Genomic DNA, 21,201 nt, shown 5'->3' with positions numbered 1-21,201 from the left:
AATAAGGATACCAGTTTGAATCAAATAAAGGAGCAAGCCCTGACCCAACAGATTCCTTTCACTGACAAACTGAGGAATCAAGTTGTGTGTGAGAATGGGATTTTATATAGACTGTGGATGCCTGCTGAGAGAAAGGATGAATGTGAACCAGTGAAGCAATTGATAGTACCTAGCAAATACAGAACCAGATTGCTAGAGGTAGCCCACGATGTCCCATGTGCAGGACATCTGGGAATAAAAAAAACCAAGAGGAGATTGGCTGCACACTATTATTGGCCAAACATCTCCAAAGATGTAAAACAACATTGTCTATCTTGTGGTATATGCCAAAAGGTGGGAAAACGTGGAGTAAAGACTAAGGCACCCTTAAAGCCCCTTCCTATAATTGGACAACCCTTTTATAGAGTGGGAATAGATTTGGTGGGCTCTTTTTCCAAACCCACAAGGCATGGCAAGAAATATCTAGTGGTGGTGGTGGATTTTGCCACCAGGTACCCAGACGCAGAAGCACTGAGATCTGTAGAAGCCCCTGTGGTGGCAGAGGCTTTATTAAAAATCTTTATGAGGCTGGGTTTCCCTCATGAAGTGCTGACGGATCAAGGCAGTGTATTCATGGGAGAAGTGATGCAATGTATGTGGAAATGTTGTGGTCTAAAACATCTAAAGACCACTACTTACCATCCCGCCACTAATGGGCTAACTGAGAGATTCAATGGAGTTTTGAAGGGCATGATAAGAAGCTATGTTCAAGATCACCCACAAGACTGGGATGAACGTTTTGGATACTTCTTATTTGTATACAGAGAAGTCCCTCAGGAGTCAACAGGCTTCTCACCCTTTGAACTGATGTTCACTAGAAAAGTGAGGGGACCTTTGGAACTGTTAAAAAATTCATGGGAAGGAACCCTGGGAGAGTACAAAACATCTGTAGTAGATTTTGTATTGGAATTTCGCAATAAATTAACATCAATGATGGAAGTAGTGAAAAAGAATTTGAGTCAAGCTCAGCAGAAGCAAAGTTACTGGTATGACAGAACAGCCAGGGAACGTGTGTATGATGTGGGAGATATGGTTATGGCGTTCATACCCAGGAAACATGACAAATTACAGGCTAACTGGGAAGGACCATATACCATCAGAGAAAGGCTTGACACAGTGACGTATGTAGTCATCACAGACCAATTAAACAAAAGTAAAGTGGTTCATGTAAATATGTTAAAGCCTTACCATACCAGGGATGCAAAGGTGTTGCAAGTTACCTTATTCCCTGAGGGAAGTGGGCCTGAACTTCCAGATTTGGTACAGGAAAGCAAAGACAAAGGAGGGGTAGATCAATTGGAATGGTCAGAGGAGGTGAAGGAGGAAGTAAAAGAAGAGATTCTGAGAGTTTTGAAAAACTATGGGAATCTCTTTGGCAATAAACCTGGCCGAACCAGTATAGCCAGACATTCCATTGATACTGGAGAGCATGCCCCAGTCAGATCTGTACCGTGCTGTGTGAATGGGAAAGTTGTGAGTGAAGTAATCTGTGTAGGACATGGGGTGGGGAGTGGGAAAGTCACCCCCTTATGGAGCAAGGTAGAGGCAGTGCAATCGTGGCCTATCCCCTTGCATGAATTGACAAAGAAAAAGTGTTCTGAGCGTGTGGTATGGACGAATGAATGTCAGAAGGCTTTTGATCTGCTGAAGCAAGCCTTGTGCCAAGGACCCATATTAATAGCACCAGACTATGAGCAACCATTCATCGTGGCTACAGATGCATCAGACCTCGCGCTGGGAGTCGTCTTGCTGCAGGAGAGAGAAGGCACCAGTCATCCAGTGGCGTATCTGAGTCGCAAGCTGACGCCGAGGGAGAAAAACTATTCGTCGGTCCAAAAGGAGTGCCTAGCGGTCGTGTGGGGACTGAATAAGTTGCGCCCATACGTATGGGGACGAAGATTCATGGTAACAACGGATCATCGGGCCTTGTTATGGTTACAGACTATGAAAAACCATAATACTATGTTGCAGAGGTGGTCCTGGGCCCTACAAGACTATCAAGTGGACTTCCAGTTCATAAAAGGCAAGGACAATGTACTGGCCGATGGACTTTCCAGGCAAGTGGCTGGGACTGCAGTGACGTGACCCAGATGAAGGAACAAAAAAAAGACATTTTCCCCATAGAGACTTGTTATATTGTTAACGCGACGTATAAATCCTAGAACAGGAATAATACTCTGCCTTTGTTTTAAGGGGGGGGGAAATGTGATGTTCCTGTATTAGTGTATATATGGTAAGTGCTGTTTGTATAGGAGATACATGGTAAGTGGAATGAAAGAGGAGGGGGGAAGTGAATGGGCAGTACTGGATGATTGGCTGAATGTTTAAAATGGCTGACAGTATAAATGGAAGGATGTCAGGTAAATCTGGGTGGATGTGAGGTGGAAGGTGGATGTGAGGTGGAGTGTGGATATTAGTGGGTTGTTTTGGTGGGTTTTGAGAGGAGATTGTGTGGAGAGTTGGTGGATGTGAGGAGAGGGTGGAGTTCGGATTAATACTAAGACCAGTACTTCAGGAATAGATGAAACCATATGCTTAAGTGCCTTTATAAAGAAATCTTGTTATCTTTGTTACCGTATATTCCGGCGTATAAGACGACCCCCAACTTTTCCAGTTAAAATATAGAGTTTGGGATATACTCGCCGTATAAGACTACCCCTGCTTATGACATACAGGTACTTAGCAGGAAAACTGTCACTTATAAACTTATAAATATTAATATTTGGATTGTCCAGTTGTTTTGTTTTTGTGCCTAGGAATTACCACCAAAAACTGGGGAAAGATGTGAGAAATCTTTTTTTTAAAAGCAACATTAAATGCCTAGACTCTAGTTTCCAACACTATGGAGTATTTATTGATTGATTAAGAGAATTTATATCCTGCCCTTTTGCTGTTAAAAACAGAGCTCAGCACAGCTTACAAATATAGTAAAAACAATAAAAATACACAATCAGAGAAAAACAAGCCAAAATGTTAGGAAAAGGAGTCTTTCACACCACATGCTCAGTTCTAAATACTGTTGCAGCAAGTTTTACAAGTTCCTCCAGTATTCCACTGGTGCAGGCACTCAGACATTCAAAGTACTGTATGTTTCTTAGGTTTTATAAAAGCAGAGCTTTGCTTAACTCAAAATTTCTTCTCCCTTTGATAACCACATCTACACAGGTTCCACCTCCATACTCAAAATGAAACTGAGCCTGGAAGTGTACAACAACCCCACACATACCTTGCTAATTCGATTATCAATGCCAGGATGTCTGTCTTATCGACTACTCTACTGCTCCCCCCTCACACACACACACACACACCGGGCATCATGAAAGACCCAGTCCTGGGCTCAGAAAGAAAATAAATATCTGGTCCTCTTCAAAGTATTGATAAGCCTCTTGTTTTAATTGAAATAATAATTATAAATTCTTGTTCTTATCACTAATGGGAGTTAATTATCTTGCATATGCTGCTGTTGCTTCTATGGCTGTAACGGAGTGAGGTTAAAGATAAGTGAAATGCAAATAGGAAAAAAAATACAGAAGGCAGTAACACTTTCCTAAATGTAATACCATACCAACCACAACAAGATTCCTATAAGGCAAAAAACTAAGCATCTCACAACCAGTCAGGATTCCTAACCAAAAACCAAAAATATGATAAATGAAGAAATATTTATATAAGCATAACTATCAAATATATTTATTATTTACACAAACTGTAAAGGTATTTATAGTGCAATCTTAAATTTATTTATTCAGAAGCAAATCCCAGCGTATTCAATGGGGCTTACTCAAACAGGGACAGAAATGCAACCTCAAGTGATAAGCAACTTCATTCACACAACCCAAAATTCCGAATCATGCCACTTTACGCTGTTTTGCAACTGTTTATACTTGTTTTTATGGTTATTGGATTTTAAATGGCTTTATTTCTTGTTGTGAGCTGCCTTGGTTTCCAACCCTACCTCACAGGGGTGTTGGAAAGACTCCATACACACACGCACACACTGCAGATGTATAAATACATACAGCCCATATAATAGTTTATTGTCAAACCAATTGGTCATTGCAGAAAAATCAGTATTAGTTTTTTAAAAATCAGTATTAGTTTCCTACAGAATGAAAACTGCAATACCTAAGTAAGCCCTGCCTACTTGCTTTAAAATAGGACTGGGGGGGGGGCAGAAAGAGAACACAAACACAATTCTTTTTTACATTCACTCCAAAGTCCCATTGATTTTCAGCACATTCATAATCATGTCTACTCAAAAGTAATTCCTACTGAATTCAATAGGATTTACTCTGGACATATGGGATTCGCACTGTTTTTACCCCCAAAACAACTATTGGGAAAGGTTTCAAAACACTGCCCAGGATCTGACTCCTACACACAACAGGGGGAAAAACTGAAATGTATATACCTACCCAATTTATGAGATTTTCAGATAAACAGGAGGGGAAACCACCATTTTCTGGCCTCGCAATGAAGTTTTGCAGACACTGCCACCAAACAAACACTTCACTGATTGGCTGAAATCCTGAACGGGCGGGGTTAAAGCTACGAAGTGCTATACAGTAGTTTAAAAAAAGATTTAACCGGGGGGGGGGCTGACGTTTTTATATATATCTCGAGAATCGCACCACCTAGAAACTTAATTTTTTTTTTAAATGAAAGCTGAGAATCCGGGCCACCTAAGGGGCTAGCCGGGCGCCGGGTGGCATGCTTAGAATCCGGGTAAAACCTGGCTATCCGGGCAATATGGCAACCCTAATAAGACAACACCCGGCGTATATGACGACCCCCGACTTTGGAGAAGATTTTCCAAGGTTAAAAAGTCGTCTTATACGCCGGAATATACGGTATATTTAATAAAAACTATATTTGGTTTACCGAAGGCCTGATCCTTGGCTGGGGTTTCACAGACCAGAAGGGAGGGTAAGGTAATGACCAAGGCTGAAGGGAAACTGTAACAATTGGTGGCAGTGGTGAAGGGAAATATAACACCACAAGTATTCAGAGCAAACCAGGATTATCTGCATTGATACAAAGGGAGTGGGACAGCTTAAGCACTCAGTCACAGAGGTAACCTGATACAGAGACTCAGGCAGAGTCTCTGGGAATACTGGTTATAGGACGTGACTGGTGGTGCTGCCTAGCAGGGGGATTTGTTGAGATCTGTGCTAGAGCGGGGAGAGAAACCATAAAAAAGGACAGTCCGGACTGGTGGAGTCCCTGGTGGTGCCTAGTGACAGGCAGTAGCAAAGAGCAGGTTGGAACCTGACAGGGAGAGCCAGGGAAGGGCGTCACAGACTACACGTGCCTATTGTAAAATAAAAAGGTAGGGGAAATGCTGAAAAACAATGATACTGTTCACAATGTTTTCCTTTTGAAAAGGAAAGGAGCTTATCCCCCTCCCTCTTGTCCCTCTCCTCCCCCTTCCTTTGCCCCTCTCTCCCCCTTGAAAGACCAACCCCCGTGAAAGACCAACCCAACTTGTGTTTTCATTTTTACAAATTTGTAGGGCAGCACAATATCTCAGAAAGGAGGTCAGATCCCCTGCTCCCCTGGTGCATTCGCTATAGCTGCCCAATTTCCCTGCTTTTTAAAGTTTGATAGAAATATCTGTTGGCAATAGGTACGTTCTTAACCAGCAAGGGGTTTTTTTGGCCTATTAGCGAATAAAGAAATGGGTAACTGGGATAGGGGTGAGGATGAGTGGAATACCCACTCTTGGGGGTAATGGCTGGCTGCAACCCTAAAGAAGAGCACTCCTATTAGGAGGGAGGATACACTTTTACAGGTCTCACTGGTCTTACATAATTTCTATTAATTTGGTTACTGTAAACTGCCCAGAGAGCTTTGGCTATAGGGCGGTACACAAATACAATGAATGAATGAATAAATAAATAAATAAATGCTGTTTTTTGAGAGTTTAAAACGTTTAATGAATATTAACTCAACAATTCTTACAGTAATACTATAAGATGTTGTTGATGATGATGATGCACCTTAACAACAAACACCATTTTGATCCTGTCTTTCCTACAGTGTAGTCAAGGTAGCATACCTGGTTGTCCCTCTCCCAATTTTAACTCCACCACAACCCTCTGGAGTAGATTAGACTTAAAGTGTGTGCGTGTGGACGTGCGTGTGCGACTAGGACCCAAGATCACCAAAGGAGCTTCATTGCTCAGTGGGGATTTAAACCCAGATTTCTCCAGTCCTAGCCTCATTCTAACCGCTACACCATTCTGAATCTGTACATGCCTCAAAATGATTATCCTCATCCTAAAGATATTAAGGGCTAAGGAGAAGAGACAGTGGCTAGCCTCAGGCCACCTAGTGAGTTCAGGGCCAAAGTGAGATTCAACCTAGGATCTTCATGGCTTACACTTCATTCATAACCACTGTACTACATTCATATCCACCAGTCTTTTACCAAAACAACAAAAGAACTCAACTTTGTAGAAATCAGTAAGTGGCCAAACACAATCCACATGCTGAAATGCCACCATATAACACGGCCCTCTCCAACCTGGTGCCCTCCAGATGTTTTGGACTACAACTCCGAAGTTGGAGCTGATGGGAGTTGTAGTTCCAAGATGCCTGGAGGAACCCAGGTTGGAGAAGACTGATATAAGAGAACACAATTTTGGATCTATAGTTTTCTTTCAGCTCACAGGGCATTTCCCTTGGAATGCCTTTCCCTCTTCCTAGCCCTGTTTACAGATCCTGTACATCTGGGAGTTTGCATGAGGCAAAATCCCACTCTGGCTTCCCAAAGGCCTTTCTGCACAATCAGTAAAAGCACACCCAAAGAGCAGTACCACAAGACCCTTTCCAATTATAATTGGGGAGGTCATCACACTTTCTAGTTATTTAGATAGCAATACAAAACTTGCCAAACTTATCATGCACACATGTATTACAAATCAAACATCATCTCCTTGAGAAGTTCTTCAACAGCTCAAAATATAAAATGAGCAAAGAATACAGTTTTAGTCGGTCTATTTTTGTTCAAGTCCTGGATAGTTAGCCTTGCATTTAATAACAACAACAACTTTTTCTCCAAGGAGCCCAAGGTGGTATACATGCTTCTCCCATTCCTCATTTAATCCCCACAACAATCCTGTGAGGTAGGTCAGGCTGAGAGGCAGTGACTGGTCCATGGTTGCCCAGTGAGCTTCATGGCTGAGTGGGGATTCAAACTCTGGTTTTGCAGGTGCTGGTCCAACATGCTAACCACTATGCAACATACTAGTAACTTGCCTGGTTATAAGAAGAGCCTTGCAGAATCAAACCAAAGGCCTATCTAGCCTAGCAGTTTGTTCCACTACTGGCCAACCAGATGCCTTTGGGGAGCGCACATACACAGGGCTTAAATATTAGGCAGGCGCCATCTCTGCTATCTTTTCGGCGCCTTTGAGGACTTTCCGCTTTCAACAAGCCTTTAAAGGTGAGACCTATCCCAGTCTGCGTCTGTGTTGGAATTGCTTTTAATATGTTTTTTAAAAAACAATGTTTTTAACCCTTTAAAAAAAATTTTTTTAAGCTTTTTAAAAAAATGTTTTTAAAGTTGTTTTGTTTTAATGTATTTTAAGGTCTGTTTTTATGAAGTTCTGATGTGTTTTTAGCGCTTTTGTTTGCCACCCTGGGCTCCTGCTGGGAGGGAAATAAATAAATAAATAAATAAATAAATAAATAAATAAATAAATAAAGGCAATAGCCCTCTCTATTCATATCATCTAGCAACTGGTATTCAGAGGCATTCTGGAAGCAGTATTTGTACCCTGATATGGGATGGTTTTGCATAAAGAGTGGGTTAAAATTATTTCTAAATAAATAAAGTAGCCCTAATGACTAAAAGCCATTAATAGCCTTAACCTTAATGCATTTGTCTAATCCGTCTTTAAAGCTGTCCAAGGGGACAGGCACTGCATCACCTACTGGTAGCAAATTCCATAACCAGGCAACCAGGAATTCCATGCAGGTGAGTTTGTTGATGGAGAAGGGAGGGAGCCTGCATCTCCCCATCATCAACCAACATGGAAACATAGGCTACTAGTCTCTTAGCAGGCTAGTAATTTTATCTTGTAGGCTAGTACCTTTTCGTTATCTTCAAGGCCACACTAAGAAAATGACTGTAGAGGCTTATTTTTAGGGCTACAGAAACTGCAGGCAAGCCCAGAGAAACTCTGAAGGCTTAAAAAAAAGGGAATTGTACAATTCCAGACGATTAGCCAAGCACATAGACGCTGCCCCAACTAAAACTAACACTAGCTCATACAAATACCTTTTCTTCCAGCTTCTTTTACACCTCCCCCAGTCTCTGTTTTCTTGATCATTTGAACTTATGGGGGTCATGAACGTTTATCCCTTAGGCCTCTACGGTAAATGCAAATTAGATGCTTTTACTTTTACAGTAGGAAAAGGCCATAGCTCAATGGTAGAGCACCTGCGTTGCATGCAGAAGGTCCCAGGTTCAATCTCCATCATCTGTAGTTAGGGCTGGGAATGTTCCCAGTATGAAACCCTGGAGATCCGCTGCCAGTTAGTGTAGACAATACTGAGCTAAACAGGCCAATGGTCTGACTCAATGTAAGGCAGATTCCCATGTTCCTCCATACTACAATCCTACCACTGAAAGCATCTAATTTGTTTTTCACACTGAGGCTTTTGGGAACAAAAGCTCAGAGAGGAAGTATTAGCCACTTCATTTAAAAGAACTCTTTATTTGCCAGATACTCTTTCTGCAAAGTAAAACTTTGGTTAAAACAACAACAGAAGTAACAGATCTTGCTAGGTAAGAGATGGGAAACCTGCAGCTTTCCAGATATTGGTGGCCTCCAACTCCCATCATCTGCAGCCAACATGGCCAATGGCCAAGCTGATGGAAGCTGTTGACTGGCAACCTCTGGAGTGTCACTGGTTTCCCATTCCTGCGCTAGATCCGTGCTCCAGTGCAGGAGCCAGAGCCAATGGTGGGCAGTTCTCCATCCTACCTCAGAGGAGAAATAGTTCTTTGCAGTGCCCCGAGACTTCCCCAGCGAAGGAAGCCCCCCGCTTCCACACCCATCCCCCACGTTGATAGTCTGTTGAGCTGCTGCCAGAATTTCGTCCAATTTGTCTGCAATTAGGGGGAAGAAGAATGAGGCAAGATTATAATAAATGGAGCAAGATGACAATCGTCCCCACAAAGAGAATCCCCATATCCCTTTACACATCAGGCTCAGGAAGTGCTCTTCTTGACTGGTCTGCTCCTAAACAGAAAATGGAGTCCATGAATCCTAGCTCCTCCTCCCCCGGCCAGGCACCAAGATTACGTTAAGGGCAACTTGACTTCAATGTCATGTGTGATTTTTTTTTAATGGATGCCTTCAAGTCAATCCAGACTTATGACAACCCAATGAATAGGGTTTTCATGGTAAGTGGTATTCAGAGGGGGTTTACCATTGCCTTCCTGAGAGGCAGTGACTGGCCCAAGGCCACCCAGTGAGCTTCATGGCTGCGTGGGGATTTGAACCCTGGTCTCCCAGGTTGTAGTACAACACTCTAACCACTGTGCCACACTGGCTCTCTCAATGTCATGTAGTCAGTTCTTATTTTTTCATGAGTATCCCAGTAGTCCCTCAATGTGTTTTAAATTTACAGAGAAAAATTGCATACTCTGAATCCAAGATAACTATAATCTATGTTATCTCAAAATGCATTCTTGATAAAGAATTTAAGCCTCCCAGGATCAGAAAAGGTTACAAAAATAAAGTGCCTTATTCTGAGTAAGACCATTGGCCCATCTAGTTCAGCCTTTCTCAACCTAGTGCCTTCCACCATATGTTTTCATTTTGGAGTACAACTCCCAACATTTCTGACCACTGGCCATGTTGGCTGGGGCTGATGGTTGCAGGAACTGGTAGCTGGGAGTCCAATAGCATCTGGAGGGCACCAGGGTAGGGAAGGCTGTTTTAGTCCAATATTGTCTACTGTGACTGGTGTCAACTTTCCAAGTTCTCACACAGAGATTTTGCCTAGTCCTGCTACCTGGTCCTGGGGTCCTGCTACCTAGTCCTGGGGTTTCCACCTAGGACCTTCTGCATGCAAGACTGATTTACAATGATGTCAGCAAGGCATTTCCCACTGGAAACCAACCCATCTCCTGCCCATCTCTGTACAAGAGTACACTTCTTCAAGCCTCCTAGGAAACCCAAGAACTGCTACGTTCAACTTCCTTGCTCAAACCCCAGGCTTTAAAGATGATGTTTCCACTGCTGCTGCAAGACCGCCCTGCTACCAGACCCTCCCTTCCCTCCACAAGTAAAACAACTTCAAGCAACCTGGTCTTTTTTTCCCCTTTCAGGCCAATTGGCAAAAAAGAAATGGGCAAGGCTAGGACTTATCATAGCCCATTTACTGTAAGCTGTACACCAGAGATGGGAACCTGTGGCCCTCCAGATGTTTTTGGACTCCAGCTTCCATCAGCCCCAGCCAACATGGCCAATGGATTCAAAGATGGTGGGAGTTGAGAACAATGGAAAACAAGACAAATTTTGTGCTAGGCTCTGTTCTGGATTTAGCCAAACTTGCAGGAGTCTGCCCAGATGCCCCACCAAAGCCAGCACAGGATGCTGGCTTTCAAAAATTGACAAATGTTTGACTTCGGACTTGTCACCTATTCTATACATCCTAGCCCTGGTTAGGCACCCTGGTCCTTGAGTACTGTTCTGCTATACCCCACACCATGGTAACCCAAATATTGCAAAAACTAAAACCAAATTGGGTTACGCAATGGTAACCCAAATATTGCACGCACACACACACACAAAAGCCAAATTCTGTTACTTGCTACATAAATTACTCTGCAACCCTGTTTTGCAATGAAGCATTAGGAGCATTCCCAGCTTCAGGTACTCAGGAGAAGAGTTGCATCCCAGCTATCCAACCTTTGCCCTCCCACCTACTGCTGGGCATCGCTAGGGCATGCTTTGTACTCACTCAAAGCCATCTGATAGACTGTCCGCTTCTTATCAGTGCCCATTGCTGGCTCGTAATCTGCAGAGACGACAGGAGGGGAGGATAACAGGGATGGGGGTGGGGTGGATTGGTGATGGCGTGTCAAGGAGGGCCGGTTTGTGGAGCTGCACGTATTGGAAGGGTGTGTGTGGCAGCATTAACGGATGGGAGCATAAGGTGGGAGAGTGCAGGGCAGGATTGGGTAGGAGGCAATGAGAAGCAGGTGGCTCAGTGCGTGCGTGGCAGGGTAAGGAACGTGTGACACTCACCTGTTTTCTTCTTCCAGGGGGAGACTGAATGGTGGGAGGGAGATAGCAAGAGGGGAAGAAATTAGCACCTCCACTTGTGGGGGAAGGGACAGCTAGCTGGGAAGGAGGCCTGGAACCTTAATTACACTGGAGGACTAGAGGAAATGGCCAGGATGACGAGAATATGATCATGGGGGGAGAGAAGGAACTGGGGCATTAAGCCATCTATCACTGCCTTCAACTGAGGATGGGGGGCCAGAGAGGGAGAGGATCCTTCAGCTCAAGGTTGTAGTCACAGGTGCAGACCTGTGAGGGCCTAGCCCCCACTGATGGGCACAACCTCATCTCTAACTCTTTTACTGGTAGAGATATAAGGAAAAGCATGTGGGGAATATTCTACCCAATCACTCACTAAGAAATAACCTGAAACAAATTAGGCTACCTGAATATACATTCTGGGTATTCTGCAATGATCCCCCATTACTTTGGACCTCTTCACCCCCAAACATCTCGTTACTGGCCTGTTCCCAATGGTCCTTCATCTTTGTCAGATGTTTCTTTCTAACAAAGTAGGTGGGGAGGATTTCGTGGCATCCACGGGGAGTGGGGGGAAAGAGAAATTCATTTGACTTGTGGGTGGATACTTAGTAAACTTGCAGTTACGGGGTGTCCGAGAGCTTTTTTTAATCCATTTCCCCAATTTTGAAAACATGCTTTAAAAAGAGCTGCTTCATGCTTCCGTGGTGTATTTTAAAAATGTCCCCACAAAGGACCCAAATAATGGATCCAGTCTCTTTTCCAGGGATGTTTTGAAAGAGTGTGGTAACCTGAATGTTACCCTCTTGTACACACCCACACCCCAAAACATCTAAATGTTTGGATGGGTTGGATGTTTGAATCAGCCCTACTATCCCCCTCCCCTTTGACACAGGAAGATGCCTGACAGCACTAGACAGAAGCAGGTCACGGGTCAAGGTGGGGAGACCTTCTTTAAGCATGACTCACAACAGCATGAAGGAGAGGGGCCCCTGAATCTCCATTTCTGAGAAACTGGGCACTGCATGTGTCTGGAATCCAGCCAACATTTTCCCCATTACTGGAGCTTTATTCTGGGGTTCAGGAACTCACCTTTCTCAACTGTGATGGGTTTTGGGAGTCCCAGGCAGCAGTGAGTGAACAAAAATAAAGGAGATGGGAGACCGAAGAGAAACAAGAATATACAGCTCCCATCCTTTGAATAATGATACATAAAACTGGGAGGTTGACATTTATCAATCAAATAAATACACATTCCAAATTTTGCAACCAACCCAACCCCCGAGATCTTGCAGTTAGTATATGATTTCGCATGTGCAACTCAAATATTTTATTTTAATTTTTGAATTTATTCCAGATGCAAAATCAGGCTTGACTTTCTTGCCCCGCAGTATGTCCTAGCCGTGGCAATCATGGCTGGAATTTTATAAACATACTCCGAATTCTGTGGTACCACAGATTATTTTGGCTCCAAAGCATCATGGCTTCCAGCATATCATTCCAAAGGCTGAGGCCTGTGCAGACATTACAAATCTTCTTGATGTACACATTCACACTGAGAAGGTAATGCATAACTTAAAACACCTATGGATACATCTGTAGCTTCCGGTCACAATAGGGGGCTGTCCTTTCATTATCTGCTGTAAATGCTTCCAGGTAGGTCTCCTGGTGACTTGTTTCAAGCAAAATTTGAAGGAGGATTTGGGCAAACTGCAGTGAAATGTCAAGAGGAAGTCCTTTAATAGGCAATCCCTGGGTTTTGCCTACATAAACCAACAGTTATGCTATGGGCAATACCACCTTGGATGCACCCAAGATTACACAACCTTTACAGGGGCTTCTTTAGGACACACTTGTTTGCATCGGCCTTCCTCCCCTCCATCACCACATGCAGAATTCCTGAAAAAGGGTGATAAGCACATAATCCTTGGATAGAGTGATGCATGCCCTGGGTAATCTGAGGCACACATACTCCATGCAAAAGATTCACTGGAAACACTTGTGACATGTCTGTGTGGTGATACTGCGTGACTGAACCTGGAATCTTATGCACCTGGAGCTATTGTAGTAATTATGCTTAATTGTATCCCTTTGGGATAATCAAGGTGCATTGCATGGAGAAGATTCTGAATGCCTGACTCAGCCTAGTTCATAATTTGCAGGTCTTCTGCTCTAAGGCAAATGATGACATCCATCTGAGACACTTTAGGGCAGAACTACAACCATTACAGGGTGGCCAAGACAATACTGTGTGCCAACAAATAATAGCTGGAAGAAGTAGTAGCAGCCCAAACTAAATAGGCCACAAAAAGAGGCATGTATCAACTGCATAATCATCATTAATGTACATATATAAACACCAGGTCATTGGTGTGTCTGTTGGTCACACTATGCTTCTGGTGCAGTGTTCCCTTCCCTCTGGTAGAGGGTGTATCTGTATGAGAGTTTCAATATGAGGATTCCCCACATACCCTCATAACAGGAAATGGTAACCTGTTATCATCCTTACCCATTTCTTCCAACTCAGATGTCATGGATTTTGAGCGTAAGGAGATGGCTGGAGGAGGCAGTCGTCTTGTCTGCTGTGGCGCAGCTACAGTGAAAGGCAAGAAGCAATTATGGGGTCTTGCATGTGAACCAGACTTGTGTCCTCCAATTCCCATCACCAGTCTTTCCCCAAACCCACTGGACCAAGCTCTCCTCCAAAATAATATTTTTGTCTTGCCTACCCATCCACTTTGCCTCTGGCTCGAATGTAGTAGAGCCTATTCACTGCTCAGTGAACTCAGAAACCCAGAAACCATGTGGTAGCGGACGAGGGCAAGGAAGGAAATTGAATTGAATTGAAACTTTATTTTTACTCCACCCTTTTTCCAAACTGGAACTCAGGGCGGCTTACAAATAGAACTACGTGTAGTTAAAAACATAGAAAAGCATACAATTAAAATACAATTAAACTATGCACAACCTTAAAACCGAAAAACAAGGGGAGAGTTCTCAGAATAACTCAAGAGAGAATAGTATATAAGCCTAGCCATCCCGTGAAGACATTGAGGGTGCCTCCAGATGGGTGTATATTGTGAAACTGGTGCTCCTCGGGCATGCAAGTTTTTTGCATTGTCCACACATCAAAATGCCAGCCTCCCACTCCACTCCCATCACCAGTTAAGCAAGATTTGCCCTTTATAGGGCAAATCGGGTCAGTTTAAAAAAATCCTGTTGCTAACAAACTGTTTGAGATATGTCAATCACACATTTGCAAATTGAGCCCCAGTCTGGAAGCATCCTAAATCAGTTGTTCCTGAAGAGTCAAATGATTTGAAACACACTGGGCCACATCTATTTCTCAGAGTGTACTGTTGAGGTCGCCTCCTGCTTTGATCCTTTGATACTATACACATATACCTGGGAATAAGCCTTTCAGTGGGACTTTCTTCTCAGCAGACATGCACAGGATTGTGCTGTACCTCACTAAGCATGATTTCCTTCAGATAGAGCTCAGGTGTCCTAGTTCCAAACACTTTCAGCTTCCAAGAACATGGGGACATAACAAACTGCCTTATACCACATCAACCTATTTGTCCATCGAATCCAGTATTGTCTACTCTGACTGGTAATGGGCCACACACCATCTGCTACTAGATTATTTTTAATGGATATGCCAGAGATTGAATTCTGGAGTTTCTGCAAGCAAAGCAGTGCTCTCTCAGTGAATTATCACTTGATCCCTTTCCAGAGGGATGACAAGTCCTGCCTCCCAAGCTTACAAAACTCAACCTTCTCCTCTGGATATCGCTGTCACCTTGTTTCTCAAAGCCTTGAAACCAAATATCCTACTCCCCATTTAGAAGAATTACCACTCCTGCTTCTTAGCCCCAATAGGTCCCATTCTCCATACCTGCTGGAGACCATACTCTCCCATCTTTAAAAACACCCAGAGTGCATCCCAGAAGGCACTGTGGTACCTTTCTTCCTCATGGCCTCCTCCATCTCCGGATTCCGTGTTACCATGACAACCTTCACCATCAAGTTGTTGCCCCCCTGTCGAATCATGTTGACGACCTGCCGATGACCAACTTTCACTACATTCTGTCCATTTACCTGGAGTGAAGAACTGATGGTATAGTTGCTGCAAGGGGCAATGGTGGTATGAGGGAAGGGGGACTTAGACAATGAAGACAGTACGGGTATTTCCAAACACAGTGGCCCACTACGCTCTCTCCCTACCACTGGCATGCTTCAATCATCACATGTATTCCAGTGACCACACAGACGAAGTACGAGACCCTACTGTGTGTCCTGCCAACATCTGAACCATATTTGGCAGGACCTTCTCAATGGCTTCCCCCAAGCACTGGGACTCCTTGCCAAGGGAGACCTGGCTAGCTATGTCTCTAATGACCTTCTGCCAGCAGGACTTTGGCCCATAAGCTCAGCTGCAAATACGTGGTAAACTGGTTTTTACTGATTGTTTTTATTGATTTCACTGATATTTTACCTGCCTTGTTTTAATTTTTTGTTAATTTCGTATTTTATTGCTGTTACTGTATCTTGCAATATTTTGTTGTATTGTATTGTTGTTAGCTACCTTGAACACCACTTGGTAGAAAGGTGGGATATATATTTAACAAACTGGGTTGTGTTCAGGCTTAGTTGTACTTGGAGTGGACCAGCGGTGGAGAACCTTTTGCCCTGTAAATGTTGCTGAACTACAACTCCCGTCATCCCTGGCCATTGGCCATGCTTGCTGGGGCTGATGGGAGTAGTACTTCAGCAATATCTGGAGAGCCAAAAGTTCCCCACCCCTGGAGTAGACTAATTTAAGTCTCATTGATTTCAATAAGTCTACTCTAAGTAGGGCTAAGACTTCCATCCTAACTGTGTCAATTCAGATGTAAGCCCACTGAATTCAATGAGGCATATGCCATGGAGAGTGGGGTAAGGATTGCAGCTCAGGCCTAGATCCAATCTACAGGGGATAGAGAGGATTGCGCCTCCCTCTCTAATAATACAGAAAGTTAGGGTCGCCCAACATAATTGATTGATAGTAGATTCAGGGCAGACAAAGAAAGAGCATAATTTCTAGAATTAAATGCTACAAGATGTAGTAAGATGACCAGTAGCTTAGCAGGCTTTTAAAGATGACTAGAGAGATTTGTGGCAATTATTGGCTGTTAGCAGCTAAATGGAGCCTCCACATTCAGAGCAGCATGCCTCTGAATTCCAGTCACTGGGGAGCAACAACAGGAAAGGGCTATTGTTTTCAAGCACTACTTGTGGGCATCCCAGCAGCATCTGGTTGGTCAGTCTGGGAAACTGGATGATAGATTAAATGGGACTTGCGTCTGATCCAGCAGGGCTCTTATGTTTTTTACAACTAATTCTAATAGGTGGGAGGATCATGGTGATGTGTGCAATGTGTGTGAAGACATAACAAAAGCCACACAACTGCACTATGTGCCATTCAGTCTAATTACTTCATGAAATACCTATTTATTTTTAAATCTAAAACAGAAAAAACAATCAAAACTGTAAACTTGGAAGTTACAATCAGGAAAAACACTGGATACATCATGAAGTTTTGAAAACTGGCAATTAAGAACACAACACATGCCATGCAATGGCATGGATTTGTTTTAAACCGTGGGAGCCTACTGCAGATGCTCAGGGTAAGCGCTTGTGTCCCCACATGCACCCCCTCCACATATAACATGTATGGCCGAGCGTCTGTGAAAAGTCACAAGAGGAACACTGAGGAGGCAAGCCAGCCCAACTGTTACCTCAATGAGGAAATCCCCCATGCGGAGACCGGCACGCCAGGCCACACCCCCTTCATCCACTGACTCCAGGTACTGTAGCGCAGGGAAAGCAGGGGTGGGTGTGAACTCCTCAATTGGGGTCTGCGCTGTAAAGAGAGAGATGTGTTAAGTGTCGCCCCTGGAGCTAAGCATCTGCCAGCCTGAGGTGGGTGGGTGGGGTGGCAGGAGGGCAGGACACGGCCATGGCTTTGCTTGGCATTTTTGTGACACCCACTCCCTATGAAATCAAACAAAATTTGTTTCAGATCCAAGCTCTAAAGGTCCTTGCATTTCAGAGTCAGCAGACAGCAATGGAGCTTGAGAAGTGGTAACAGAGTCAACGCTTCTGAGCATGTACAAAATACTGTTCTCCCTCTCAGTGCCATAGTCCGCTCCTGCGACAGGTCTTTAGGTCATCGTTGTATGTTCAAGGTGAACTTCAGCCCCAGTACCTGTAACTTTAGAGCACGGCATATATCCTGGCTCTCTAATTTAATGCAAGCCATAAACCTAGAGCCAGGCTGGCTTTCCATCCTGGAAAGCCAAATTTTCTACTTTGGGCAGTAGCACCTTCTACCCAGCTTTTTTTCATCAGTTTCCCATCATCTTCCCACTTTCTGTCAAAGTAGAAATGGCACTGTTCCCGTGGCCACTGAGATATTTCATGACTACAACTCCCATTATCCCTGGTCAGCTGGCTGGGGCTGATGGGAGTTGCAGTCTAACCACTTCTGGAGGACCACAGGTTCCCCATCCCTGCCTTGGGTATTTTCTACCCTCTTATCAACTCTCCCTATGCCCATCCTAACACCAGGATGTTCATGGCCAGTTAAGCAATAACTAAACTTCATTAATTGATTTTCAGTATGCACCAACATGCACTCTGGAGCAGGAGAAAGCAGTGGAGGTTGATGGGTGGGTGGGGCAGACCCAGGCTCCTTTGACACCCAGTCAAAATGGCTAGAGGTGGCCCTAGTGTGATGCTAACTCCCGTTCTCACCCTTGGCCCCTCTTAGCACAAAGCCAAATCCTTCGTTGTCCTTCTTCTGCAGCAGCACTGTCTTCTCTTTGATGATGTAGTCACTGCAAAGGAAAGAGACGACAGGACAGGTTAGGAGCCAGCTACATTCCAAAGGGAATTCCTAACTCAGACACTCTCCCAATACACAGAGAATAACCAGAATGTAATACATTGCCCCGTGCCCAGACTGCGAACATAGCATCACACATTCAGTGCACCAGGTTTGCACAACTTGCTGGCTGCAAATCTCTCCTCCTTCCCCTCCCCATCCCTGTACAAAGCTTTGATACTGCAAACATAGCATCTAGTGCACACTGTAAAACGGAGCCTGCAGGAAAAAGCAGCACATTGACAAGGTTCTGAAAGGGCATGCAGGTTCATTGCAAAGGGAAATAACACTGCTAATTTAGAGAGCACTGAACAAATTCCTGCTGTTGTTGGCTCTAGCACTACAAATGCAAATACAAACCCTCCCTGTTATACAGGGCTGAGCTTCTGGAAGTCTAGAAGACAGTGCACAACCTCTGGTGCAAGCAGCACACTCTCACTGCAAAAACAGAGGTCAGTGCACACGATAAAGAAATTACCTCCTTGGAATGCACTGCACAGTACTCACTATCTACACTACAGCTTTGCCAACACGTATATAAAGTCAAGAGCACAAACTTCACACTGCAAAAATATTATACACTGCATTGTGGTCTACCACTGCAAATCTAGGGCACAGAAAAGCAGTACTGCTAATACAGAAAACACTACACAGACATACACCACATACAGTGTCCACTGCACAGCCTTTGTCCACTGCAAGCAAATCCAGTGCACAGGAAAGCAGTATGGCTAATATAGAAAACATTGCACAGACATACACCACATACAGTGTCCACTGCACAGCCTTCATGACAAGCAGTGCAGCAGAGCACAGCACAGCACAGCAGAAATACAGCTTATTGTACAGGGCAACATTCTGCAACACAGAATATATTGTGTATGCTCACTGACACTGCACCAGGCTCCCACAGGCTATGCAGATCAAACTGCATGTACAAATACAGATCCTACTGCAAGTATACAGCAGTACTGCAAATATAATTCAACTATTGCAGACAAACTGCCACAGTACAAGCAGCCATTTATTTTGGCTTCAACTACAGCATTTACAAACACTGCGCAGGCCTCAGGCACTGCAAATACAGCTGCCATTATACATGTCTGCTGCCTGGTTTCCTGTCAGCGTGCTGTGAGCAGTGAGCTCTGGGTTTCTGTTTTTGGTAGTGCCAGCCAAGACTGCACAGTAACGCCCCCAAAGTATTTTTGTCCTGTCCAGTGAACTTAATTTATGAGTGTGTGCTATTCCAGTTATACTTGCAGCGCTGTGTTTATAAGCAGCAGTCACTGCATTTGCAGTTTTGGAGAGCATGGTGCTCTACCACTGCAAATCTAGCGCACAGGAAAGTAGAATGGCTAATAGAGAAAACTCTGCACAGATATACATTCCAAATACCAAGTCCACTGCACAAGTTTTGTAACAAGCAGCACAGTAGAAATAGAGCTTACTGCACAGTTCTGCAACACAGAATATACTGTGCATGCTTATTGGCACTGCAGCAGGCTGGCACAAGTTATGCATAGGCACCAGTGCACATGGCTATAGAACTGCACCTGCAAATACAGAGCCTGCTGCAAGTATAGAGCAATACTGCAAATATAAAACCCACTGTACTACCACTCCATTCAATAACACAGAAAAAGTGCCACAATGCAAGCAGCCATTTATTCTGCCTACAAGTAGAACATTAACAAACACTGCATAGGCCTCAGGCACTGCAAATACACCCACCACTTTACAGCACTCCAAAACTGAAAATGCAATGCCTGCTGTTCATAAACACAATGCTGCAAAGGTAGCAGGAATGGCAGACACTCATAAATTAAGGTCATTGGGCAGGACAAAAGTATTCAGTAAGCTTCACTGTGCAGCCTCAGCTGGCACTACCAACCCCTCCCTCTCCCAGCTCGCTGCTCCTAGCAAGTTGACAGTAAAAGAAGCAGCAGCAGCAATAAATTGCCTGTTTAGCAATCCTATAATTCTAGCTACTAACCACAAGCATTGTCACTAAAGCTTCCCTGATATCACTTCTCCAAATGTTACTTTACTCATCACGAATCCCACCTTTTGGCTACATTGCACATCCCGGCCCGACCACCTGTACACACAACAGTCTTTCTCTACATCAAGGTAACGTGTGACCCCACCAAGCCAAAAACAGCCCACAAGCCATGTATAGTGGCCTATAAACAGGAAGGTCATCAAAGCACCTGGCAGGCCACACAACATACATGGGGTGTTCGATTTGGTGGGTCAAAAGATATGTAGCCTAACCTATACAATCTATACTTGAATCTGTAGCAAGGCATATCCTTAGTGTACAACAGCCACTATTCAACATACACAATGCACGAGAAAGATAAGTACACACACAATTCCCACCTAACACATTTTGGTATATATAAGAGATGTACTCTTTTTAGACACATTTTTGACTGGCAGATGAACACATACAAGCAACACACAGTGCATAGAAATGTGTGATACTGCCACACCCACAGACAGCAATGCTGGCAACAGAAGATGATTTCCTGGATACACAGCACACGTGGGAAAGCTGTGCCAAATGAATATACACCATATCTCACAAAGAGCACAGTTCACCATGCTCATAAGTGAAGTCTTGTACCCAAATATTCACACACATGGTGACAGTAGCCTCACACCTCACATAAACCCACTCCCTATCCAAAACACAGAGATGCTCAGCACCCCAAATACTTATTTATTTATTGCATTTCTATGCCAACCAAAAGCTGTCTAGGCTATTCACAAAACAATGCATCTTTATCATGTTCAAGACTAACACTTTGCACTTCCATGTACCTCCAAGCAACCCCCCCCCAAAACCCCACAACCTCCAATCCCCTCCTTCACAAAGGTCCCTCTGCATTAAGAAAGCATTGGACAAGACAGTGCTGGGGACAGAATTCTGAACAGGATATTCCTGGG

At 44.0% G+C, this 21,201-nt stretch overlaps 1 protein-coding gene across 5 annotated transcripts in view; it reads right to left on the bottom strand.

The window, feature by feature from the left end:
• SHANK1 (SH3 and multiple ankyrin repeat domains 1) overlaps window positions 1-21,201 on the bottom strand; it is a 121,261-nt gene that overhangs the window by 17,595 nt on the left and 82,465 nt on the right. For all 5 annotated transcript variants that reach the window (XR_009758347.1, XR_009758345.1, XR_009758348.1 and 2 more), the window contains exons 15-20: window positions 18,120-18,202; window positions 17,102-17,226; window positions 15,287-15,422; window positions 13,831-13,914; window positions 11,020-11,076; window positions 9,033-9,157 (exon numbers count right to left, since the gene is read on the bottom strand). Coding sequence is in view for 2 of the 5 variants with exons in the window: in XM_061588748.1 (XP_061444732.1) it covers window positions 9,033-9,157; window positions 11,020-11,076; window positions 13,831-13,914; window positions 15,287-15,422; window positions 17,102-17,226; window positions 18,120-18,202 (610 nt within the window). In the remaining 3 variants the exon portion in view is untranslated. The remainder of the gene's footprint in view (window positions 1-9,032; window positions 9,158-11,019; window positions 11,077-13,830; window positions 13,915-15,286; window positions 15,423-17,101; window positions 17,227-18,119; window positions 18,203-21,201) is intronic.

This window comes from Rhineura floridana, chromosome 11, assembly GCF_030035675.1.
Source record: "Rhineura floridana isolate rRhiFlo1 chromosome 11, rRhiFlo1.hap2, whole genome shotgun sequence".
Lineage (NCBI taxonomy): Eukaryota > Metazoa > Chordata > Lepidosauria > Squamata > Rhineuridae > Rhineura > Rhineura floridana.
This window is presented reverse-complemented; position numbering and strand designations above follow the sequence as displayed.